This window comes from Emiliania huxleyi, assembly GCF_000372725.1.
Source record: "Emiliania huxleyi CCMP1516 chromosome Unknown EMIHUscaffold_215, whole genome shotgun sequence".
NCBI classification, from domain to species: Eukaryota; Haptophyta; order Isochrysidales; family Noelaerhabdaceae; genus Emiliania; species Emiliania huxleyi.
Window position 1 is genome coordinate 3125 of NW_005200461.1, and position 10000 is coordinate 13124.

Consider the following 10000-nt stretch of genomic DNA (forward strand, 5'->3'; position numbering starts at 1 on the left):
GCCGGCCGCGGCCGCGTCGGCGCTTTGGGAAGCGGCCTGGAAGGGGCGTTGGGGGGCGGGCGGGGGCGGGGGGGGGGGGGGGGGCATGCCCTGCAAACCGTCACGGCCGATGTCGATCGGCGCGCAACACTTGCTCCGAGCCTGGGGGAGGGGCGAGGCGTTTCGCAGCCGCCGCGCGCTCTACACGTTTACATGATCTCCGATGCCAAAGTAAGGATCGACGGCTTTAAAATGAAACATATGTCTTGTGTGTTCTGTGACTGAGGCGGCGCGCACACCACTTGTTTCTCCGAGCCTGTATCTCAGAGTCTCGGCTCGTCAGATGCTGACCTCATCCACCGGCTCCACCGTTCGCAGCGGCTGGTGCTGTCTCCTCGTCTCGCTCTTTCGCCCGCCGAGGCCCGGCCTCGCGCGCGCCGGCGTCTTTGCGGTCAGCTCCGCCCGCTTGCGGTAGCAAGCAAAGAGGCACCCCACCGACGCGGAGGCGATCAGCGCTGGCGTCGCCCAGATCGGGTACCGCCAGTGCCCCTTCCAGTCGCACTGCACCGTCACCAGCGTCGCTCTAGGCGGGTGCGGCTGCCACCGAGTGGGCTGGACGGTCGCCTCGCGGCGCAGCTCCACCTCACCCGCGCAGAGCTGCTCGCCGTGCCGCAGCTCGTACGCGTACGTGCCGTAGAACGCCTATGGGACACGTCGCGGACGTGTCGTGGACGTGCCGCAGCCCTCGTAGACGCAGGTACTAGGGACAGCGGCCTCCAGCGGCAGCAAGCCGGCCTCGCGGCCGCGCGACGTCATCTCGTGCGTCACCTCGGTATGCCACTCCCCCCGCCACAGGCTGTCCACCCGTTCCGCCCCCGGCTTGGGCTGCTTCCCCGCCGTGTAGAGCCCCGGCCCGTTGGCGCCTGCTGCCGTTGTCCTCGGGTCGTCCCACAGCTGTCCGAGAGTGATGCCGGCCACTGCTTCGTGCGAGAAGGCGATGCGCAGGAACTTCTCGAGCTCATACGCTTGCTGCGCCGGGTCGAGGCCCGAGATGGTGAGCTCCGTGATGTAGACGGGCATGCGCAGCTCGCGGAGCACGTCGAGGCGGTGCTTGACAGTGGACGCGTCCACTTCCCCGTCAAAGTGCGCCTGCACGCCGATGGCCTGCACCGGGACGCCGCGCGCGCGCAAGTCCCAGAGCGAGTTGTGGTACGCCTCGGCGGGCGTCAGCGTGAGCGAGGAGAGGATGCCACTCTCCGAGGTGCAGAGCTCGGCCTGAGGAGCCGCCTGCGCCGCCCACGAGTACGCCGAGTGCATGAGGCTCTCACCGCACCGCTCTACCCAATCGCGCCACCGGAGCGAATCCTTCCACACCTCGTACCGGCCAAAGGCGCCGCCAAACGATCGCAGGTCGCGCAAGACCCGCTCGTGCAGGTGGGCGGTGAGCTCCTTGCAGGCAACATTATTGGACCAGTGGCCCGCATCGCTGTGGCCGCCGTCAAAGAGCGAGGCGCTCAGCGGCAGCCAGCGGTTCTCGGCGGCCCACCGCAGCAGCTCCTCCGTGGCCGCGCGCGCGTCCTGCACCTGGCCGGGCGCGGGCTCGTAGTGCGACCACTGGAGCTGCGTCTGTAGGGTGCCCGTCCAAAAGTGAGCCGCCGCCGCGCGGAGGAGCCACTGATGGTCGCGCGACGACAAGCCCGCCTCGCGCCGCGTCTGGAGCGAGACGCCGAAGGGGAAGTCGTGCCGCACGAGGCGCACCGACGCGGCGCCGTAGTCGATCGGCCAGCCGTCGCGGTCGAGGAAGCTCAGCTCAAAGCTGGCCATGCGGTGCGCCTGAATCCGCTCGGGCGCCGACTGTATCCACTCCATGCCGTCCTCGATGGGGATCTCCTTGTACTCAATCTCGTCAAAGGCGTAGATGCCCGCGTGGCGGCCGAGGTACAGGTAGGGACGGATGGAGTGGCCAACGTGCTCGCGCTTGAGGTCGATCACGACGTAGTGCAGCTGCCAGTCAAAGGTGAGCGGCACCTCCTCGATCGCGATGAGCGCGTCGTTCTGGTGCAGGTCCACAAAGGCGACCGTCACGCTCGGGTCGGGGTCAGTGGCGCGCAGCTTCTCCACCTTTGCGTAGAAGGCGATGTGGAGCAGCGTCTCGCGGTCCGCGTGAGGCACGTACCGCGGCAGCAGCAGCTGCGCCAGCTGCGCCACTCCCCACGGCCGGGTCACCTCGACGTACAGCCCTTTCGCGCCCTCGTGCGCCGCGCGCGCGTCGGGGATGGACACCGCCCACGTGCCATTGGGCGCGAGGGTCTCGGAGGACACGTCCTCGTCGCCCGCCTCGAAGAGGAGCAGCTGCAGCACCCCAGGCGCCGGCGACGGCGCCGGCGACGGCGGGCGGCGGCTGCCGGGCGGCGAGGGGGGTGGAGGCTCGAAGGGGAGCGTCATCGTGACCTCGACGTCATCGACGCAGTACGTGCCACGCGCCTCACCCACCCAGAAGGCGACGACGACGCGGTGACCCGCGCGATGCGGCGGTAGCGCAAGGTCCACCTGGAACATGCTCCAGTCCTCCGTGAGCGGGACGACCGCCTTCTTGAGCGTCACGTACGAGTCGTCCGCGTCGTGGAAGACGAGTTTGGGCGCGCCGCCCGCCGCGCCGCCCTCGGTGGAGGCGCGCGCCCAAAAGGACAGCACGAAGCCGTGGTGCACGTCCGGGGGCGAGAATGGGCGGAAAGAGACCTGCGCGTGCCAGTCGACCTCGAACGGGCGCTCCACCTCGATGAGTAGCCCGTACTCGCCCGCGTGCCGCGCCAGCTGGGACTGAGGCACCACGTGCATCTTGCCCTCGGCCCACGCCTGCGAGTTAACCGCGCCAATCTCGTAGGCCTCGGCGTCAAAGCGGAGCAGCACGTTGGGCGGCGGTGAGGGGGGCGGACTCGGCGGCAGCGGCGGCGGCTGCACGTGCTCGGCATTGGAGACTTTGAACTCGTCAAAGTAGTAGGTGCCGGTGTACGAGCCGAGCAGCAGGTTGGTGATCACATTGTGGCCGCGCAGCGCGCGAGGTACCACCAGCTGCACGGTGTACTCATGCCAGATGGCCGACAGCTGGAGGTAGGCGCCATCGATGTATGCGTAGTCGTTGTCCTCGTCCTGGAAGGCTATGTGCGGCCGCGGCTTCGGGTTGGCGCTCGCCTTTGCCCAAAACGTCAGCGAGTAGACGCGCTGGTGGTCGGTGACGAGGAAGGGCGGCAGCGTGAGCATGGCGTACCAGTCCTTGTCGAAGGTCTGCGCGACTCGCAGTTCGTAGCCGTAAGTGCCCTCGTGTGCCGCGGCGGCAGACGAGAGGTCCCAGCTCATCGCTCCCGTCTTGCCCTCCGAGACGACCGCCCACGGCCAGCTACCCCAGGGCCCATGCTTCGGATTTGGCCCACCCTCGCCATCGCACCAGAGCAGCACGTTTGGCGGTGGCGGCGGCGCGGGCGGCGGCGGGCTGGGCACGTCGAGCTCCATCAGCTGAATGTCGTCAAAGTGGTAGGCGAAGCACCATCAAGCTGCTGTACGGCCCCGGCATCGCCTTCCCAGGCTTAGCTAGACTGAGAGATATTGTGCACATGGTTGGTCTCTACAATATATACACTGACACTTTACCTCCCAGAGCTCGTCCCGGTCCGTCACGGCCATCCTTGGCCTCCGGAGGGCCCCCGGCCGCGGCGCGGTGCGGCGGCGTCACAAATCCGAACGCAGAGCACCGGGACGCGGTCGGGCGATCTGAGGCCCAGGTAGGCGAATGCATTGCCCATCCAGGGCTATCACCTGGACCTATCAACAGGCGCCTGCGGCGCCGTGCTCAGGAGCTGCTGTTCACACCTGCGCAGACTTCGTACGGCAGTCTTGCCGTGACAGCATGCCAAACGACTCGCGCTCAATCCGTGTCCTGCTCCACCGGCACTCGTCGCCGGCGCCGCAAGCCGTGCAGGCACCGGCTTCCACCACCATCCTGCAGCTCAAGGAGCGGTGGTACGGCGGCGGTGCTCCATGCGGCGCTGCCGGCGTCGTCCTGCGGCTCGGCTCTCCCGATGGCCGGCGAGCATACAACTCGATGAGTCTGGCCGAGGTGTCCGCCGGGAGCGATGCCGTGGTCCTGTGGTGGGAGGAGGCGTCGCCAGCCGCCGCGCCAGCCGCGTCGCCAGCCTCCTCGTCCGCCTCGACGGCGACGGCCGCGCTGATTGTGGGCCTGGACAGCCTCGCCGATTTTGGCGCCTACGACGCGCAGACGTCGCTCTGGTGCCGCCTCTGGCAGCTCGACGCACCTCCCGTCTCACCAGGGGCGGTGGAGGCGGAGGATGGCGGGCGGGCGCGGCCATTGCTGCGGCTCTACGAGGGCGGCGCCGCCGCCGCCGCCGTGGGCGCCGCTGCCGCCGCAGGCGCCGCGGGCGCCGAGGGGGAGGAGCGCGCCCTCAGCGGCGAGTGCGTGCTGTGGCCGTCGGGCGTGCTGATGGCGCGCTTCCTCGAGCGGCGCGCCGAGGCGCTGCAGCTGTGTGGCAGCCGGTTGGTCGAGCTCGGCGCCGGGTCGGCGCTGCCGTCCGTGGTCGCCGCGTGTTGCGGCAGCCGCGTGGTGGCGACGGACCGGGCTGCGGGCGCGCCCTACCTGCGCATGCACCTCGAGGCCAACGCGGCGGCGGTGCGGGAGCGGGGCGGGCCGGCGGTGCAGCAGGCGGCCCTCTCGTTCGGCAGCGAGGAGGATGCCGCTCGGCTGAGGGGGGCGGCACTCTTCGGAGAGCAAGGCAGTCTTTGAGTGTTTGCAGAGCACACAGCGAGCGCGCACTCACGTCACCAACCACACCACGCGCGTCTCCTCCCAGCGACACGACGCCTCTGCGCGCGCCGCGCGGTTCGTCTCCGCACTGCCGACGAGCGGTCGCGTCGTCTGTCAGTGCCGCAGACTCGCAGTGCAAGCACAGAGATGCATCTCAGAGCTCTCCCCCCCTTCCCCTCACAGGCGGGCCGCGGTACATCGTCGGCTGCGACATCCTCTACAGCGAGGCGCTGCTCGCACCTGTCTTCGACACCCTCGCCCGCTTGTGCGGCGGAGGAGGCGGCGGAGGCGGCGGAGGCGACGGAGGCGGCGGAGGCGACGGAGGTGGAGGCGGCGACGGAGGTGGAGGCGGCGGCGGCGGCGGAGGCGGAGGCGGAGGCGGAGGCGGAGGCGGAGGCGGAGGCGGAGGCGGCGGAGGCGGAGGCGGCGGTGGCGTCGCCGAACGAGGGGCTCGCGGGGGTTTGGTCGTCTACCTGGTGCACGATGACGGCTCGACGAGCCGCTGCGCTGCGCTGCGCGAGATATTCTTTGGCGCGGGCGGGCTGGCGGAGCGGGCGGGCTGGCGCGTGGCGCGAGTGCGGCTGGAGGAGGTTCTGGAGGCGCGCTTCCTCGACCCGGAGCTTTGCCTGTTCGAGCTCACGCGGCGGCTGCCGCCCACCCAAGGGGCGCGCGCGGCAAAGAGAGCGCTCGACATCGAGTGCTCCGGATGACATCAAAAAACCACGAAAGTACAAATGGGGCCGGTTTGAAATTCGCGGGCGCAAAAACACACCCACACACCTGCGCGGGCGCGCGGGGGCCGCGGCGCGGCGGGTACCACCTACCACCGCGGGTGCGCGTGCGCTCCCGGTCGCGTCCCCCCCGACGGCCTCGAGCTCGACGTCGTGTCGGCGCGCGTGTGCGATTTTCCGAATCTGGTATACGGACGGTGGCACTGGTTGCGGTATCCGGTATGAACGTGTGTACCGGCATCGCACGATCGCAGGGGTCACACAGTAAGAGCGTGTGGTGACGCCAGCCCCTCAATCGAGCCTACGGGCTACGCTCTATCGCTGCCAGCGTGACCACGCCTCGTCCGCAAACTCGCAGTAGACTCGCCTGTCTAGCAACACAAACTCCACGCGGGCGAGGGTGCCGCCGGCGGCCCCTGCCGCCGCCGCCGCGCGCCGCTCGACGGCGTCAAAGGCGGCACGCGCCCCCGCGGTAGCGGGGAAGCCCGCCACGCCGCACGCGAGGGCGGGCAGGGCAAGCGAGCCCAGGCCGAGGCTGTCGGCGAGGTCGAAGCACGCAGCGTAGGTGCGCCGCAGCGCGGCGTCGCTCTCGCGCGCATGGCAGCTCGTCGGGCCGAGCGCGTGGAGCACCCACGCCGTCCGCAGCGCGTGTGCGCTAGTCGCCCTCGCTGTCGACGGCAACAGCTTCTCTCCACTCGCCGCCGCCGGTGGCAGCGCCTCGCACTCATTCTCCAGCCCGGAGCCCGCACGCTCACGGAGGGCGCCGTCTGCATTCGTCACGCCGGCGAACCCCCACCAGCCACTACGATTGCCGCACAGCTGCGGGTTGGACGAGGCGACGACGCCGCCCGTCGCGTGCCGCCCGCTCATCGCGGCGTCGCCAAGGCACCCGCTGCGGATCTGGAGCCTGATGGGCGCGTCCTCCGTGAGCGCCGGCACGCGAAAGGTGAGGGCTCCGCCGATTTCGGCCAGCTGGTCTCGAAAGCGGATGTAGCCTGCTGGCACGGCGGGCGAAGCGCCGCCCTGCTGGTCCGCGCCGCGGCGCCACGTGCAGCCGACGCGTGCGCTCAGCGGCCCGCCAACGCTACTGCTGCTGATGGGACGCGTGAGAGACCGTGCCCGGCGCATCGGAGGTCAATTCACTGGTTGGGCTGGGTCTTGAGTGCGCGTTATCTTGCTTGCGCTCCTGTCCGAGTCGGAGCGGACCAGGTGAGCGATTTCTCAGTACGCCCCCCGCTCCCCCTCCCCCCCCCCAGGGCGCACGACCCATACAAACCTCTCTCAAAGCACTGGCACGACAAGGGGTCGACGGATACCTAACAGCACCATGCCCCCGAAGAAGCGCCCACCTCCGACGGCAGCACTGGCGGCGGTCAAGAAGAAGCAAGAGGCAGCCAAGTTGGCGAGAGCTGAGCTGTTGTTGGCTCACGCGGCTGCAGAAAATAGCGTCGACGCACCGCATGCAGTTGCTGAAGCCCCGCAGCCTGTCGTCGAGCCACCGATGAGCGCGGAGCAGATAGCAGCCGCGCTGCAAGCAGAGGATCTGCAGCTGCTGCCTTCGGCACGCGCGGGCTCGACGACCGGCTACTTGGGTGTGTATCCGACTGGCGATGGCCAGCGACCGTACGTGGCACAAATACGAAGGAATGGTCGCAACGTGGTGCTGGGCAAGTTTGCCACCGCTGCAGAGGCGGCGCTCGCGTACGCCCGCGAACTGGGTCCTGCGGCGACGCGTGCAGCAGCTGCCGCTGCGCCGTCGCGCCCGCTCACTGCAAGTGAGGCGTTGTCGGCGGCGGCGGCGGAGGGACTACAGCTGCAGCGCTCGGCGCAAACGGAGAGCGGCTTCAAGGGCGTGAACAAAGGCAGTGGCGAGCGCAAACGGCCCTACAACGTCTGTGTGCGCGGTGACACCCTTGGCAGCTTCGAGACGCCCGAGGAGGCGGCGCTCGTGTATGCTCGAGCTACGCGCCCGCTGCTCCGCCTCGGGCACTCGGGGGTGACGCTGGCGGACCTCGCGGGCGCGGCGCGCGCTGTGTCCTCTGTGTGTCCTGAGAATGAATGAGAGTGAGAATATTGGGGCAACACCGCCCGCGAGGACACGACCTGATCGCGGACTGGCGCGGACTGGCACACACACCGGCTCACCACCGGAGCCGCCTAACTAAGCGACTCCGTTAAGACAAACTCTCCCGTTAAGAACGAATACAAAAGTGGGAGGAGCAACGAGCGCCCTGGCGTGAGCCAAAGATACTCCCCCCGTCTGTAGACACTGATCACACACGGGTGGGACAGGGCGGGTCACAACGAAGCACGAGAGCGTGCACGACAGAGCGACAGCGCAGCGCGCTGCCGTCCAGCTTAGAAAGCGGCGGCCGACGGGCGCTGCGCAATGATCAGTTCTAATGAAGGTACCGGGGCCCGACGGATAGGCGACGGGACGGGGCACCCTCCACTCGAAACCCTGGCTAGGGGTTCGAGGTGGCCCCCACCCAGGGGGCCCAGCAAAGGGACTGCCGAGAAAAAAGATTTTTTTTCGTTTTTTTTATGATACATCGATAGGAATTCCTATGCCCACTGTTACCGTGCACGGGTTCATCCTCACCGTCGCCGCCGTGGCCGGAGTTCACATCTCGCCGCGCCTGGCATACCGCGCCGAGCATGTGCACACGCGCGGCAGAATTCCCAGCGCCTCTGCGCTTCCGGCCGGGCGTTACGTCGGGTGCGCCGCTGGTCGCCGCTCTGCTCCGCCAGTCCTCTTCTTCGACCAGTACGATAAGGACGCGATGCGCCTCATCATGGACGCGCAGACCGAGGCGCGCCAGCTCGGCGTCGAGGCCATCGGCACCGACCACCTGCTCCTCTCGGCGACGCTGCAGCGCGATGGTGTCGCCGCGGCGCTCAAGCGGTCGGGCGTGGAGACCAAGGCGGTGCGCGACGAGCTGGCGCGCGCGGCGGGCGGCGGCGTGAGCGCGGGCAATCCCCTCGAGAAGCTCTTCGCCTCCACCGCCAAGGACGAGCTCCTGCCCTTTGCGTCGGACACCGAGCGGTCGCTGCGCGCGGCGCTAGATGACGCAAAGGGGCGCGGCGCAGAGCTGGTCTCGCCAAAGGGGCTGATGCTGAGTGCGGTCGCGGAGGGCGCGTCGGACGGCGGCTCCGCCGCCGCGCTGCTCGCCAGCCTCGGCGTCGACGTCGCCGCGGTGGTGAAGGAGCTCAAGCGCAGCGACGCCGAGGCGGTTGGCGCGGGCGGAGAGCGGCGCAAGGGAGGCAACTCAACCCTCGAGCAGTGCTCGGTCGACCTGACGCAGCGGGCGCGGGAAGGGAAGCTCGACCCGTGCGTCGGGCGCGCCGACGAGGTGCGCCGCTGCATGAAGATCCTCGTCCGCCGCCGCAAGTCGAACCCGGTGCTGATTGGAGACCCGGTCCGAACGCCGCCTAGATGCATATCTCCCCACATCTCCCCACATCTCCCCACATCTCGAGGCCCAGATGCCGACTCCCGCCCCCCCTCCATGCGGAGTCCTGCTCCTTGGATGGCAAGCTAGCACTCGTGACGCGTCGCGCGCGGCCCGCACACTCGGCTGTCATTGCGGGCGTGCATTGTCTCGGTGGCCCCCTTGTCCTCACGCGGCGCTCCGAAGACGCTTGCAGGAGGCGGTCCACACCCGCAGCTCGCACCTCCACCCCACTGCACCTCCGCCCCACCGACACTGCAGTGGCTCATGGCGAGATGGCACGTCGCGAGACGCGGCGGCAGTGCAGCCCCTCCGACGCGTGGACCCGCTGCGAGTGCCACCCACTGCCGAGTGCCACTTGCTCACCCCCCTCCCCGCCTGCAGGGCGTCGGCAAGACTGCGATCCCCGAGGGCATCGCGCAGCGCATCGTGGACGGCGACGCCCCGGAGCGGCTGCTCGGGATGCGCGTGCTCTCGCTCGAGCTCGGCCTGCTCGTCGCCGACACGAAGTCCCGCGGAGAGTTTGAGCTGATGTCTCCCCACATCTCCCCACATCTCCCCACATCTGCCCGCGTAGGTACCGCGGCGAGTTTGAGGAGCGGCTCGAGTCGGCGACCTCCCGCGTTCTCCCGTAATTTCCCCCCCCATCCCCCCCCCCCCCCCCCCCCCCGTCTCCCCCCGTGCAGGAGCGGCTCAAGTCGGTGATTGAGGAGGTGACGCAGTCCAACGAGACGGTGCTCTTCATCGACGAGATCCACACACTCGTCGGCGCGGGCGCCGCCGAGGGGGCCATCGACGCGGCCAACTTGCTCAAGCCCGCACTCGCGCGCGGCGAGCTGCAGTGCATCGGCGCGACCACGATCGCCGAGTACCGCAAGTACATCGAGAAGGACGCCGCGCTCGAGCGGCGCTTCCAGGCGGTCAAAGTGGACGAGCCGTCCGTCGCCGAGACGGCCTCCATACTGACCGGTCTGAGGCCAAAGTACGAGGAGTACCACGGCGTCAAGTACAGCGACGGGGCG

The 10000-nt window shown here is 69.1% G+C and overlaps 5 protein-coding genes across 5 annotated transcripts in view; 3 read left to right on the forward strand and 2 right to left on the reverse strand.

Moving 5' to 3' along the window:
• Positions 1-681: 681 nt before the first annotated feature.
• Positions 682-1848, reverse strand: EMIHUDRAFT_73202 (hypothetical protein; the record flags this gene model as incomplete). Its single annotated transcript, XM_005780392.1, has 1 exon — positions 682-1848. The coding sequence occupies one exon, from the start codon at positions 1846-1848 to the stop codon at positions 682-684; it is 1167 nt and encodes a 388-aa protein (XP_005780449.1).
• A 2035-nt stretch (positions 1849-3883) lies between these two features.
• On the forward strand, positions 3884-5505 carry EMIHUDRAFT_235208 (hypothetical protein; the record flags this gene model as incomplete). The annotated part of the gene is made up of 4 exons (XM_005780393.1): positions 3884-4263; positions 4441-4577; positions 4979-5037; positions 5386-5505. The coding sequence occupies 4 exons, from the start codon at positions 3884-3886 to the stop codon at positions 5503-5505; spliced, it is 696 nt and encodes a 231-aa protein (XP_005780450.1).
• A 336-nt stretch (positions 5506-5841) lies between these two features.
• EMIHUDRAFT_235209 (hypothetical protein) lies at positions 5842-6654 on the reverse strand (the record flags this gene model as incomplete). Its single annotated transcript, XM_005780394.1, has 2 exons — positions 5842-5865; positions 5971-6654. The coding sequence occupies 2 exons, from the start codon at positions 6652-6654 to the stop codon at positions 5842-5844; spliced, it is 708 nt and encodes a 235-aa protein (XP_005780451.1).
• A 199-nt stretch (positions 6655-6853) lies between these two features.
• On the forward strand, positions 6854-7588 carry EMIHUDRAFT_235210 (hypothetical protein; the record flags this gene model as incomplete). The annotated part of the gene is made up of 1 exon (XM_005780395.1): positions 6854-7588. One exon carries the CDS (start codon positions 6854-6856, stop codon positions 7586-7588), a length of 735 nt encoding a protein of 244 aa, XP_005780452.1.
• Positions 7589-8093: 505 nt separating this feature from the next.
• Positions 8094-10000, forward strand: part of EMIHUDRAFT_114364 (Hsp104) — a gene marked incomplete at both ends in the record, with an annotated part of 2135 nt that continues 228 nt past the window's right edge. Inside the window, 4 exons of the mRNA XM_005780396.1 lie at positions 8094-8945; positions 9363-9487; positions 9556-9601; positions 9665-10000. The exon at positions 9665-10000 is cut by the window's right edge and continues 228 nt beyond it. Coding sequence (XP_005780453.1) covers positions 8094-8945; positions 9363-9487; positions 9556-9601; positions 9665-10000 — 1359 coding nt within the window. The remainder of the gene's footprint in view (positions 8946-9362; positions 9488-9555; positions 9602-9664) is intronic.